General features: G+C 33.2%; 1 protein-coding gene across 1 annotated transcript; it reads left to right on the forward strand.

The window, feature by feature from the left end:
* Positions 1-39: 39 nt before the first annotated feature.
* On the forward strand, positions 40-12,734 carry LOC130647488 (uncharacterized). The gene is made up of 18 exons (XM_057453359.1): positions 40-390; positions 970-1,055; positions 1,509-1,600; positions 5,132-5,243; positions 5,634-5,740; positions 5,973-6,053; positions 6,496-6,541; positions 7,435-7,549; positions 8,279-8,364; positions 8,677-8,774; positions 9,221-9,280; positions 9,639-9,698; positions 9,894-9,957; positions 10,453-10,553; positions 10,982-11,110; positions 11,256-11,370; positions 11,805-12,213; positions 12,477-12,734. The coding sequence occupies exons 1-18, from the start codon at positions 200-202 to the stop codon at positions 12,661-12,663; spliced, it is 2,139 nt and encodes a 712-aa protein (XP_057309342.1). The 5' UTR covers positions 40-199; the 3' UTR covers positions 12,664-12,734.
* Positions 12,735-15,734: the final 3,000 nt, after the last annotated feature.

A 15,734-nucleotide genomic window follows, 5' to 3' on the forward strand; every position in this document is an offset into this window, starting at 1 on the left:
ATAAAAATTTTTTAAAAAAATAAAAAGATTTCTAGACAACTTTCAAATAACTTTTATATGAGCTCAACTTGATTTTTAGCAGGAGGTAACATTTAGAAAGATCTTGACAGATTTCAAGTCTAAATCTGTTTCTTTAAAAAAGGTCTTTTTGCAGTTGTATTTGTTTTTTACATTTTTTATTCTGAACTTTTGACAGAATATGAACAAATTACGGAAGTTGTGGAAACTATTTAGTTTACATCAAAGAATTCGATATGCACATCACAAATTGTCACAAGATATATTTCAGATAAGAGATGATGTTAGGGCAGCAGTTGCGAACAAACTTCCTGTTGTGGCGTTAGAATCCACTATTATTACACATGGAATGCCATATCCTCAAAATCTACAGTAAGTAAACCGTAAAATTCGAGGCCTAGAACAAACTATATAAATTTTTCATCAGAAAAAAACCTGTGCTACATGATGTTTAAATTAAATTTGAGAACATTAATGGGTAAAGCTTTGTTTTTAATTATTTTTAAATTTTCCCATATTTACCTCCCAACTATACCACACAGTCAAACTTGCTTTTCTGGTCACCTTTATTAGGCTGCCACCTATACTAGGCCACATTGATCCCCTGTGCATTTTTAGTGTAAATAGTACTGTTTAATGCGGTTAACAATTTAGCAATTTTGCAGTTCACAAATAGGCAACAAAAGCACAAAATAAAAATTACTTTTGCATGACAGCTGTTTATTTATTTTTTACAAACAACTCTAAACACTTGTAGTTTTACTAAATGTTTTATTTGTGATTTTGAGAATCATTTCAATGAAAAGAAATGTAATTTAACAATATATACTAAAAAAATTAAATGGTGTACTTACATTTGTATTTTAGCTTGTGTGCTGCCTTGAATAAAATAAATCTTGTGCTTTAACAACATGCACTTTTAGCAACATGTTTTCTTTTTTTATCTTCTAGAACAGCCTTACATGTGGAAAAAATAATAAGAGATCATGGTGTTGTGCCAGCAACAGTTGGAATTATTAATGGAAAACTGATTGTAGGTATGTAAATTTCGTTAAGTGTTTTTTTTTAAATTTTGGACATGGATGAAGAAAAATGAAATGCTAATTATAAGTATCTCAAGAAACAGGAAAAGTGTGAAATTAAAAAATCTGGGAGATTCCACTAAAATGGCTTTAGCAAAATTAAAAGTAAACTGCAACAAAACGTGTTTCTCATGCATACAACCTACAAGCCTTTTTTTTTACCTTTTTTAAGGAAGGCTATCTCTGTCACAAATTTTAACTTGTTAATATTTACAGTAAGCTTTTAGAATCTTTGTTTGTTCGAGTCAAAAACTTGAACAGTACTAATTTTTTTGCTGCTTCCACCTGCTTTCTGCAATGCTTAGCCATTTGGTGCCTGTGCCCTGGACAGTTCTGTAATGTAGCATTTTGCAAGTGGTTTTAGATAATAAAAAAACTAAAATGACTTTTAATGACTTGGGTTTTTAGGTCTGAATAAAAATGAAATAACTTTTCTATCTCAAGCAACTTCAAGCTTTGTTAAAACTTCACGGCGAGACTTGGCTTACGTTTTGAGCAAGGTAATATACTTTGTACTGTAATATCTGCTAGTTTAAGGAACCATATTTGCATGTTTATTTATCTGTGCTGATAAGTACAGTACTGGAATCAGGACACCTAACATCGTGAGCGTATCATGCGCGACATGAACGATCCGCAATTCTATAGTGGCCATCGCGATAGAAAAAATGTTAACGAAGAGCTTAGCAATAGTCGCGATGTATAAAAGAATAACAATGTTATCGCGATCGTCACTTTTAATCGTGATTGTCGTGATGGATCGTGAATAACATTAAAAATATTAAACAATATTTGTGTATAGCTAATCTTGTGTCTTTGTTTTTGTTTTTTTGCATTTAAAAATTATTTTGCATCTTGTATTTTTATTAGTAATTGGATTTTAGAAATAAGCTCCAACTTAATTACTTGTTCTACGCGCGAAGTAAATAGTAGTTTACAGTCTGTCGGTCGGTAAAAATAAAAATAATTTTATCAAGAAAGTATAATGGTCGGAACAACAAAAAAATAAAAAAAACAACGGAGGAAGGTGTTATGACAAACATATTTTTCTATGTATGTTTTGCTTGTACTAGCGAATGTTAAATTAGCGAATGTCCGATTTAATGAAAGTTCATGGAAAAATAAGAATGTATGGTCGGAACAACAACAAAATAATAATAATAAAAAAATAACGGAGGAGGGTGTTACGACAACTGTTTTCTATGTATTTTCGCATAACGCACACAGTTTATAATTTTTAGTTGCGAAGGAAAGATAAAATTAATTTTAACTTGCATGTTAAAAAACTTGTTTTCAAAAGTTATGCAGCAAGTTTTTTTGTGTTGTTTTGAAAGCTCTACATCAAGAATTATTCTTGTACTGTTTCGAAAGTTATACAGAATATACCTGCGTTGTTTTGAAAGATATACAGCAGGTTATACATAAGCTGTTTCGAAATTTATACAGTTATAATTTTCCCATTTAAAATAATAAAACACAAAAATTTTTTTTAATAAAAAAGAACACTTGAAGCTTTTTTTACATTATTTTAAGTGGGGGGAGAATAACTTGCTGCATAAATATAACTTTCAAAACAACACAAGCATTATCTGTATATCTTTTACAACCAGCACGAGAAAACTTTTTGCTGCATAACCCTCTAAAAACAAGTTTTAGCAAGCAGCGTAATTTTAAACATATATTAATCATAACAAAGGAGGGTGTTACGACATTCATAATCTTTTTTTTCACGAGATGGGATAAGAAAATGTTTATTTGTTGATATTTTTATTATTATTTTTATCGTGAAAGTTAGGGTTGGGCGGGCCCGTAGAACAACTAAATAAGTTAGAGTCTAAACAAGAAAAAAGCTTACGACAACGAAAATATTTTTGATTTAAAATAAAAACAAAAAACAATTATTCATATTTAATTGTGCTATTCTCTCATGACATTAATTATGGATCAATATGGATCGCGAAAGTCGACCCCACAATAGATCACGACCTTCACGATGCTAAAAAAATTTACTTAATTATAGGATATTGACGTTAATGTAGTGTTATTGACGTCGCGTCGTAACGTCATAAAATTTAACATTTCAGACATACTTTTTTCGGCAACTTAAAAAGAAAATTTCGGCGAGTTTAAAAGAAAATGAACACATCCACTATGACCGTCACATACACTTCGTATTATTATATAAGATGTTATTTTAAGATATAAACAAAATTGGAAAATCAAAAGGTATTTTTAAGGTATTTTAAGTGTTTGGTATCAATATTGGCAAAAATTGTTATTATTAACTTCTTATAGGTAAAGTGACGTGTACATCATCATCATCATCATTCTCGGCTTAACATCCGTTTTCCATGCTAGCATGGGTTGGACGGGGTATATTAATGACCCTCTTCCAATCTGATCTAGACTGTGTTAGATCTAAACTCAACTTCCTCTGTATCAAGTCTGTCCTTATAACCTCCTGCCAAGTCTTTCTCGGTCTGCCTCTGGGCTTTGCCCCAGGAACTATCAAGCCTCTACACTTTCTTACCCAATTTTCCTCCTCCATTCTTTCCAAGTGCAAAGAAAAAAAAAGGAATAGAATCAAAAGTCTTTTTAAAATTACAAAACGTTCTTATTTTCTACCCAATTAAAGTTGTAAGTCGAGTTATTAATTAAACTTTATGACTACATGTGGAACAAATATTATTTATATGTAAATTAAATTACGGAAAATTAAATGGCAACTAACGTTAATGATGGATCATGGAAATCATTACTTAAAATAATATTCCTTTATTTTTAAGGATTTTTTTATCTTTTATTTATTTTATTTTTCTCTAAAAGACAACCATACAAGTGCTTTTAATAACCAAAATGGAAATCCGAGCGATTATACTTTCCTAACCAAAGAAAGCTTATTGGAAGCCAACCTCTACATCCTTGCTATAGTCCTTCAACTGCTGACCCAGATAAAGAATTACATAGACTAAGATATCATAAACGCAACCCTTCATAGTTGGTAACTCTGGATTACAGCTGATACCTAGCCGCTGGTGTAAAGGTAAACACGATGAAAAACAGACTGCATTGTTGCACTTACCAGCAGAAAAGGCAATTATCATTGGCATTATTCTATTTAAAATTTTATTTGGCTATCCGAGACAAGGAAGTTAAGACTGAGAGAGTTGCTAGTTCAGACACTTAGTTCTCGTGTTAAGTTTAGTTTAAATGTCCCCCTTTTATTTCCAGCATAAAAAATAATAACACAGGAAAAAGTAAGAAAAGAGAATAAACAGATTTCAATATCTATCAGGGCAAAGACTGAGAGAGTTGCTAGTTCAGACACTTAGTTCTCGTGTTAAGTTTAATAATTTCTAATTTGTACCCTGTACTATTCACCATATATTAAGCAACTCTCTAATATTTTTTTTATTTATTTAAGCTGCTGTTAATGCATAATATTTTTTAAGCCGCAGAAATGTTTATATAACAAGGTCTGTCTGGCAGGTCTTAAAAACTTTGAAATCAAACTAAAATCTAATGGGAAAGACTTTTTTGTCATTTTGTGAATATGGACAAAAGCATCAAATAGACTTTAGACCAAGTGGACAGTGTTACATTCTCTCGTCCACATAACAAAATAATCCACGTTATGTTGACTTTAGCAACAATTAACACAAAGAGTTTGGAGTTAACTAAATAGCCTATATGATCGTAAATCCTGTTTAAAATGTGTGAATATAACATAAAAATGACCATGGTGGTGGGTGACCTTATAATTGTAGGTGACCCTTAGGAATACCCGCTATACATAAGAGATAATACATATTGTGAACATAACAAATCTGTTTGTACAAAATCTTTTAGTAACTTGTGTACTTCCTTCCTATAAATTTAAAAATGTATGCTATGTGCATAAGTATACCTTTAAATATAGTAAAGCAAAGACTTTAAAAAACAAAACAAAAATGAAAAAGCCCTTAAAAATCTAGAAAGTGTTGAAAAAAGATAGCAGGCACTCTAAAAATTCCTAATATCTTTTGTTATAGAATCTAAGTGGAGGAACAACTGTGTCAGCAACAATGATTGCATCACAAATGGCAGGCATTCCAATTTTTGTGACAGGTGGAATTGGAGGTGTCCATCGTGGCGCATCAGAATGTAAGGTATTAACTTTATTTTTAATCAACAAGATCTGATTTGGGAAAAACTAGGCACTATTTTTTTTTTATTTTGATAATTTGCCCTTATCAAATTCAAGAAATTAAACTTAATCACGAGAAACGCTTTAGGGGTATATATGAAGAAGGGGGTGCATTAAAATTGGTGAATAGTTTGAATTGTTTAAAATTGAGGAATAAATGTGAGTATGGAAGTGGCTTCACATTATGAAACTCTGATATATAGATGCCCAAAAAGTTTACCTAATAATGCATTGGAAATTAAATGGATTTTTTAAAAAAAATTATATACCTAGGAGAGTTTTTCAGATAATAAGGTACAAACTATAAGATTTTTAAATCTGTTAGTCTTGTTACATATTTATTTTAGCATTTGACATTAGTGCAGATCTAACAGAACTTGGGAAAACACAAGTAGCAGTTGTGTGTGCTGGGATTAAATCAATTTTAGATATTGGTCTTACTTTAGAATATTTAGTAAGTTCTAATCTGATGTTTTTATTCTGTATGTAGAATCTTGTTTTAATGTACTATATGTAGTATATACTGAACAGCCTTTTTTATTCACATCAACACTAAAATATATCAAATTTAATTAAAGTCTGAAATTTCAGAGAGAATGCAAGTTAGAAGAAGTTTTTTTGCTATATTGGGCTGTAGTTGCATTGTATAATCACCATCTATAATATAATTGTGTTTTATATGTTAGGAAACCCAAGGTGTTCCAGTGATAACTTACAGTAAAACTAACTGGTTCCCATCCTTCTTTACACCAAGAAGTAAATTTAAGGTTATTTTGCAATTTTTTTTTTTTTACATTTTTTGCATTTAAAATCTTCTAAATATTTCCTAGTTCTTTTTTTGCTGGTCTTGACCGTTACTTTCAGGCATCTTTATCTTCGTAATTACTATTAATTTATATTTATAAGTTGTTACATTGTTTATATCTTTGGGAAATTTTTAAAAGGTACATGCATAAAAGAGTTCATCTGCAGCCTGCAAAGTTTTAGCCAATTAACACTGTATTTCTATTTTTAAAATAGTTAAAAACCTGTAAATTGTCCATATCTAGAATTATATGATTGTAGATTGCAATATAATAAACATTAACTGAAACCTAAGTTACTTGAAACGTTTAGATTCTGTTAATATTAAATAAAACAGTTTTGTCTCTTTTCCTTTGATATCTGATTTGTGCTAATGTTTTTCAAAGTTTGATTTCTTTTACATAGGCACCATATTGCATGGAAACTACTGAAGAAATTGCTCAGTGCATTGGTGCGTGTTATTTTATATTATTGGTTGCACTTGTGAATTGTTTGGCTTTCCTTTAATTGAAATTGGACAATAAACAGTGTCGTATCCAGAGGTTAGTTGTGCACACCCCAAGAGTTTGAAAATCAACTAGGGGGGGGTGCTGTAAGCGCCCAGCGGGTATAGGGCAGAGCCCTGTTTGGGGAGGGGGCCAAATTTGACAATTTTTTGGCTAAAATCATATTCTTGTGAGCGAATTAAAACGTGTATTACTGACCTTAAGATCCTAAACAATGTCACTAATTCAACGTGTTTAACATTGGATGTATACTACAAGGTTTATATGACAGACACCGTTAGAGTCAGTATTGATGCTACACGCTAAGACTCCAAGTGCTGCCGTATTTTGTTGGATTGCGTTTGAACTGGCGGCTCCATTTGGTATTTTTCCACAGGAAGCCTGACACCCGAGGGACCAGTGCAATGCTAAACCAGTCCGCGTAATCAGACTTAACTATAAGGTAGTGCTCATCCGTGTAAGCTAATAAAATTGCCAGAACACGCAACCACCAAAAAACAGTTTCTCTTTACAAACTATATTAGCATGCCGAGAAGAGTTTATTCAGGCTTAATGTGATTTTTTATACGCCTTTAAATAATTACAGTAAAGGTTTTTTCTTTTATGGATTAAATAAGAAACCTTTTTTCAAGCACTTATCAATAATTTAGGCACTTAGTTTGGGCTCCCAAACCGTACACTGGCATCACTGATAAATTCCCAGTGTTGAAAATCAGTAAAAGTTGAGGAAAGTAAAGTTCTACGTACATGTATCAATTTTTGTCAAATGTAGATTACTGAACTATAAAAGAACAGACTTTGTAACTTAATAATAAATGTCCATGTTTTCATATTTAAGATCAACACTTGTCTCTTGACCTTCGCAATGGAATGGTAATCGGTGTTCCAGTTCAGAATTCTTTAGTGGGAGAAGAAATTGAAGATGCTGTACAACATGCTCTACAAATTACAAAGTAAAGTAATTACAGTATTGTCTATCTATTAAAGTGTTTTTTGGTTACCCTTAAATCCTCGCATAAATGTGGTAGTGCCTATATCAAATTGTTTAGGATTTTTTTTTCTTAAATTTCAAAAATAGGACTACTGCATATAAGTACTTGACAGCTCTTTTTTATCAATACAACAATTTAATTATTCCAAAGTACCTACAGCAAAAAATTGTTCAACAAAATATTATTGTTAAGAACGTATAGGCTTATATAGACGGTGGCAGCTCTATGAACTGAAAGACATTAGCCAATAAGGTTTCAGAACAGAAGTAATTTTCAATCTATTTTAGAAGAGTAAGGTCAACTATTCCACTCTTAAGTTTAAATTTAAAAACCAGACAGGTCAGTGTTGCCATGGCACCTGTACAAAGAAAGGGGCACTAGCACCTACAAAGGGACACCTAATATTAGTAACTAGTTGTTGCCCGTGGAAAAATCCACGGGTTCGCCCGTCCTTTATATTTACCCGTGGCAACAAAGTGGATAAAATATATCGCATTTGATATTCGTGTTTCTGTAGCACGATTTTCTAACTCAGCGGGGGGTCCGTGCAGAGACAGACAGACGACAGCTATTATTATAGAGATTAATTTATAAAATTTGAATAATTTTATAGACATTCCCCTACTTTGGAATGAATGAATAAATAAATAAAGTTTAGATAAACGCAATACAATAAACTTTTATATTTAGGGAAAATAATGTTGCTGGTAAAGATATAACACCGTTTGTACTGGATTACATCTCCAAAACAACAAAGGGAAAATCATTGCAAGCTAGTGTCCTTTTCAACCATTGTTAACATGTAGTTAATGTAATGAAAGCAGATCAACCTTTTATAAGAAATGTTATGATTGTTTTCACATCAACAGGGGAACAGTCTGTAAATTTCACTTGTGACATGTTCTATTCTAAGATATGGATTTTTACTTGTGGACTTTTTGAAACAAAACTATATAAGAAAAAAAGCTCTTTAAAAAGTTAAAAACCTAATTTTACAGGTTATTGCAAAAGTGGACTCAGTTAGACATCTTTTGAATATAAACATTTTATTGTTTACTATGTGTATCTTTGTTCCTTAACAATTTTGGATATTAAATTGATTGAACACAATGCTGAAGTGGGTGCAAAGATCGCAAAGGACTTATCAAAAGTTCAAAATAAACATGGCAGAACAAAAAGTAAAAAGGTAAAATATATCCAAATGTTATTCTGTGTATATGCCTGCCTAGTGTACCTGTATGGCTATCTGTATAGTGAACCTGTATGGCTATCTGTACATTGTACCTGTATAGATATGTCTAATGTACCTGTATATACCTATCTGAGTACCTGTGCGTGCTTGTTTAATTTACCTCTATATGCCTGTCTTGTGTCTGGTGTGTCTGGTGTACCTGTGAGTGTAAGCATTTGTTGGCAAATAATTTTCAAAAAGATTGGCAAATAATTTTTTGTTGTTGTTGCCCTTGACACATTACAAAGATGAGATAAGTAGATACATAGCTAGCCTCACAAATATCGAGGGATATACCCTATTATTTCCAGGAGGGGCCATGCCTTAGATGGAGAGTCAAAAGTAAATTGTGTGTCAACATGTGTAGTTTTTTATTTTAGTCACACACCTGCATTTTTTAGTTCACGTCAATCATTTCCAACAGCAAGCAAGTCATAAACAAGCCTCGTGGTAAAAGACCGGTACGTACCATGTTGTAGGTCATTACTAGAAATTATTTATTCGAGGTATTATGGTGAGACGTAAACATACAGCAGTAGTTACTTTCTCAAAGGTTGGTCTTCCTGATTCATTATCTTTTTTATTTTTGTGGAGACAGACAGGACAACTAGGGTCTTTTATAAACAATCCATTGTTGAACGTTTGTCTTATTAAGAGTGGATTTATTCGTCGACTTTTTAACTATTATAAAATCTGAGCAGCTGTAACTGGTCTGTTACAAGGTAAAGATATAAGTTGTATATAAGTTTCCTTGCTACAGTCCTATTATGAATTGCATTGTAAATTTGTCATGTTGTGAATTTCTGTTGTATGTTACAGGTCATCATTGGTGGTTCAATATTTGATATAAAAGCCACAGCTCAGAAGATCGATTCAGTGGTATGCACTAATGACCAATAATTCTAGAAAATTAAATACATTGAAGGCATACGACAAAAAAATATTTCCCCTTGCGTTTTGTACATGATCATGTCAGTAATGTACGAATTACTTTTAGTATACCTCGTAACTGCCAAAATCGAAATGTTAACTTTTTTATAAGTGACATATATCGTTATCCCTATTGTTTTTCAGGCGGAAGCTACGAACGCTGGAAAATTATCCTTGAGTTTTGGAGGCGTAGGGAGAAACGTAGCAGGTAGGTTGAAATGTTGCTTTCTGTGTTTGTGTTACAAAAGTTTATTCTGATTGAGTACTTTTCTTTTTTTTGAAAACTTATCTTTGGACAGTCCAAACAATGTCAGCCATATTTAGGAAGTGCGCAAAATTCTCTTAACCAGCTAGCGTTAGAGGGAAAACGAGATTGTCATTCTGAAGTATAGCTGTACTATTAAAAAGTCACAGGATGTGTTAAAACTTCATACTTAATTTGCTGTACAACCTAGTGTTGCCTCGTGTTTCTAACCTGCAAAGAAAATTTAGATGTAACACCCTACTAGAGGGTTAATAATGCTCTGCTAAATGGTAACAAACGCTGAGCGTTTGAACTCATGATGGTTGTTTATTTGAGTCCAAACTCTTGAAGTGTGCTAACTTTTGCTGTCGTCATCTTGACCATTTTCCACGAATTTTGGAAATATTAAACGCTAAGCATTTCTACGTTCTAGTAGATATTTTCTTATTATTATTTAAGAATGTTTGGCAAGACTTGATACCAACCCTCTTTTAATCAGCGCGGTTGGAAATGACTACCATGGTGAAATGTTGCTTAGCAACTTGGAGAAAATAAACATGGTAAGCTTATCGTAGATAATATCTAAAAGTTCATTGTGTGAAAAATGTGATCTATCCATAAAAGTTTTTCCAAATTGACAGCCAATAAATTATATCTCATTAACCAAGCCAACTTTGTCAGTTAATTAAGCGACGGGTACTAAAAATCTTGTAGCGAGTATGGAGACCACAATGGAGGGTATTTGATTTTTTGGTAATGTATATTGTATAGTGGTTAAGGTTGTTTGTTTTTCTTCTAGAATTCACCTGTTGTAAAAGTTGTGTGTACTTTTTCAGCTCTCGATCCTTGTGACTAAAATGTCAAGAATGTTTTTCGTCAGCTTCTGACCCTAAAATAGTTGCAAAGTGAAACAATGCTGACTAAGTCGAAACAATATTCTTTAATTCAAAAATTACTTGCATGACAAATTTTTAATCAAAATATGTAGGATACAGCTGGCATCTTAATATCACACCATCATCCAACCGCCTCGTATTCGGTCATGGCGAAGAATGATGGCGAGTTGCTCATGACAGTTGGCGATATGGACGTTCACGAATCTATTTCATACCTTCATGTCCGTTTTTTTTGTTTGTTTGTTTGTTTACTTTTTTGTTTGTTGTTTACTTTTTTGTTTGTCTTTTTTGTTTACTCTTTTTTTAGTTTGTTGTTTTTCTGTTGCATTTTTCCACTGCGTTGAACGTGTTTTTTTTCTGTTTTAGGTATTACGTCATGAAGAAGAAATTAAAAATGCTGCGGTGGTTGTGTTAGATGGAAATATTCCTGAAGAAACCCTAAATTGTGCCATAGAAATGTGTAGGAGACATGATGTACCAGGTTGGTCGACTGTACTCTGTTATTTTTTATTTCAGTAACCTATGTTACCGAAAAAACGGTCTGTGGTAACGTTTCTACTAAATTAAGATTTGTTTTTTTTTTTACTGTGGAAAGTTTATCATTTCTTGAACATGATTGTTTAGTAGGCGACGTTTCCGGAGATTCTTCTCCCATCATCGGGCAAAATAAAATGATGTTGAGCATGTATTTATATAATTGCATTGGTTAATTTTTATGAATTTCGATCCTCTGGGCACCAAGAGGGCACCAATCCCCATGACACCAATCCACATGACACCAATCCACATTTTCCATTGTGTCATTACAATGGAAATTACGTATCGATGTTCTGCTATTATGCAATATGTATCTTCCCATTCCGGCAGAGAGAATCAGTTGTGGCGAACCATTTACAAAGTGTTTTCTTTTTTTAGTTTGGTTTGAACCAACTGGATTAGAAAAGGCTTCTAAACCGTTTCATAGTTTGAACAATGTCACCTATGCTTCACCTAATTTTGTTGAACTAAAGGCAATACATTCAGCTATCACGAAAAGTAAAAACACGCAGCTTGAAATAAAGGAAGATTGGGAGTGGTATCAAATCATTGAAGAATGTTCGCGTTATATTGGAGGGTGTTTAAAATGTATAGATAATTTAGTGATCACATTAGGCAAACATGGAGTATTGATTGTCAGGAAGAATCATCAAGAATTGTTTCCTCTCCGAGCTTCCTCGCATTCAATGAGCTCGGACAGTATGGGACCTAGCGTGACACACTATAAAGCAGTTCGAGAAGACTTGCTACCTGTATCTGTGAAAAGTGTCAGTGGAGCAGGTGATAGGTTAGTTGGCTATCCGGAAAGTTTTTACAGTTTTTTTTCTGATTACCTCTAGGCAACATCTCATTATCGTATGCGAGAATTTCAAATATTTTTGCGATTCAATAGTTGAGAAAATGCAGAACTTATATTTTCGATTTTTTTTAAGGGTGATTTTGCTTATCTTAATATTGCGAATAGGTTCTAAAAGCGCAAAATTAGTTTCCAAAAAAACGATTAATTTTACATGTAATTTATTACCAGAATCCTCTTTCGTTTTTCTTTAGTTTCGCCGGTGCCATGTTGTATGGTATCATGCAGCAATACGATGCCGACGTGTGTGTAAAATCAGGTCTACTGGCCGCGTACATGAGCTTGAATACATACACCGCTATATCTAAAGAAATACGTCCAGAAGTGTTTACGGTTGAAAATATTACTAAATGGGCGCCTTATAATCACGTCGTTATTTGAAGCATACAGAATATCAATTTTTAGAGATTTGTAAATTTTAAATTTTTTATAAGAATATTAGTATCTGTAAAGATTTTTTTAAATGATAATGCCTCAAAACACAAAACATGAATCCAGTATAAAGGGTTGCGGAGCGGGGCAAGCGAAAATTATACTCGACAGTGCAATCAAAAACTTAATAATTTTATCTGCAGGCAACCTCGTCCCAGGGGGGTCGTTTTCACTCTTTAATATTCTCCAGGATTTCTTTTTACAATAAAGAGTCGAGGTGCAGAGCACTTCTGTTCTGTACACAAGTAAGTCAAAATCGTGAATCCTACCACTAACTTTCAGTCCTAAACTTCTCCCCATCTTCCTAACATGCATAAACAAAAATGGTAGCTCCACGGACTAAATCGGTGTGATGTAAACGCATTCGTTTTTTAGCAAGTGCAAACGGTTGTTGCAAACAAAAATTTTATAGAAAACACTATAAGCCACTAAGGGCTTATTAAAAAGTTTGCAGAATAACCATTCTAGCACCCAGAGCTAGATAAACATCGAAAAACATTTTTATTATATTACAACAGCAGCATCAAACGTACACACTGACTGGTAATGCATTTTACAAATTTAACATTCGAAAGTTACATTGCTAGTTATTAATCAATACAGTGAAAATAGCATTCTATTGTTTTGTTTGCTAAACTAACTTAAATTACAAAACAAAGAAAGAATACAAAAAAGGGAGTTTTAAACATTTTCTTAAATCGGCGAGGATATTTAAAGTTCTTTACAATTTTTGTTAAGGAATATTTCTATACTAAATATATCGCTATCCTTTTGTTTGTACTGGTTCTGTAATCTAAGATACAGGTTTCATTGTAGTGTAAAAAAGAAATAAAAAGTAAAGATAAATTAAAAAAGAATAACCTAAGAAAATTAAACTAATATCGTCACTTGAGTTTATTTTTTCCTTTAAGCACAGCGTGTTCTTCTGTAAACTTATTTCGAGAAGCCATCATAAAAAAATTGATGAACTTTATTAATATTCTTTAGGGTTTGCTGCTCACATTACAAAACTTGATACCTTTTCTCAGCAGTTTTATTGTTTACATTTCTTTTCTCTTTTGAACGTTGTGATCGATTTCCAATTTTGATTTGCACATTTCGCGCCAAAAAAGTCTTTTCAGGCCCAGTACGCAAATAATATCTTCTTTGTCAGTAGGTAGAAAATTTTTAATCTGGACGTCATAAGCAGAACTGACTAAAGGTCAAAAGTAAAAAACTGACTAACTTTTTAAAAAAGTTTCTTGGTAAGAAATACTGACTGCGAAGTCAGATAAAACTAATTTTTAGTGTAATTAATTTTAAGTCGTTATACCGCATTGCGTGCATCTCGCTACCTGCGCAGCTAAGCTACCATTTTGCGTGACAGACAGACGGACGGACAGACGTATACGGGCGTTATAATACACCAATTTCGCAGATCAAAAATTTTCCTAAATTTTGCGGAAGTTGTCGTAATTTGGCGAAATTTGCTAAATTTTTGTTTAAGCTCCGGTCCCGTCTGCGACAACCCAGAAGACAAACTTTTACTATGCGTAAGCGCAGTAGCCAACGCCAAAATAAGGCTAGCTGCACTTTCCACAACGTCTACATGATGGAACTATTCGCTTTTAAACCCAGGAAAGTTCCCAAAATTCGGGATTAACTCGGGTCCGAATTTCGTTCTGGGTAATTTGGTAAGTGAACATTCATAAATTCGTAGTGCGTGTTACTTACATAGAAACAGCTTTAACAATTACTTGTGGTTACAAACTTCGAAATTGCACCCTCTGGATTTGTAGCTAATTGCTGTAGCTACACATTGCTAATATACAACAACCTTTATATGAAGGAAGGAAGAACCTGGAATAATTCTAGCATAAAAAGAAGCGTTGGAGACGAGAGAAATGAATGTACATGGGACGTAAGATGTGTATATCCGATGGCACGAAAGAAGTTAAATGAAGTATTTTGACTCATTTGTCAACGACATCTTTGAGCTCATTGCTTCCGAAGCTTCGCGTTTGGCTCTTCAACACAAAAAGTCGACCATCTCTTCTCGTGAAATTTAAACCGCAGTACGTCTTCTCTTGCCTGGAGAACTTGCAAAACACGCAGTCAGTGAAGGAACAAAAGCCGTCACAAAATACACAAGCAGCAAGTAAACCAACGTCTACCAAACACAAACGGTCTTTTTTAAGACCACACATCTTTAAAAAAACATTTACTTGACGTCACTACAAGTTAACTGAAGTTAATAAAACTTCTAAATAATGTGCTTAAGAACACTAGCCTACATTTAAAATGCTTCCCCATGTGTGTGTGGATTAGCTTCACTTTTCATACGTATTATTAGCTGTACTTGCAGAAAAGACAAGTACATTGTTCCATGTTGTTTAAGTTAAATGAACCAACGGAATAACTTTTATTTCGGGTTTAGGAAAAACAAACCTGTCGCAAAAAGACAGAAGTATTGGAGGGTCCGAGAGGCCTTCTCCACGAGCATTTTCGTCTTGCGCCCGGTATTAAAACAGAAAAAGTCATTGGGAACAAATAAGGCCCGGTTCAAAGCCACCGGTAGCTAGAGGGACTACTTTATTCGGAGAAACTTTCGGGAGAGAAACTTTCGCGAATCTCGCGTTTTCGACCTTTTTCGCGAAAATTTGTCTCGCCAAACTTTCAAAAATGGCAATTCGCGAAAGTTTATTCAGTACAAACTTTCTAAATTGTCGATTCGCGAAAGTTTATCCACTAAGATTTTAAAAAGTTTGCTGGTTTTAAAAGTTATTTCTTGACTCGCCCTCACTTGGCACAACTGGCGCTGGGAACGAGATTAGAATAAACTTAGAAATAAACAAAAGCGATGATGTTTCAAATGTATGCATGGCTTATTACCGAGTTACTGGCGAAGAAGACGATGAAGACGATGCGTGGGAGCCAGAAGACGAGCCTAGAAATGTATTCGATCTGTTTTGTGATTTTGACGATGAACCCAATTTGTAAATAGAAGTTTTTACATACCATTATAAAGAAAATTACATCTT

Source organism: Hydractinia symbiolongicarpus, chromosome 6 (assembly GCF_029227915.1).
Source record: "Hydractinia symbiolongicarpus strain clone_291-10 chromosome 6, HSymV2.1, whole genome shotgun sequence".
Taxonomy (NCBI): Eukaryota; Metazoa; Cnidaria; class Hydrozoa; order Anthoathecata; family Hydractiniidae; genus Hydractinia; species Hydractinia symbiolongicarpus.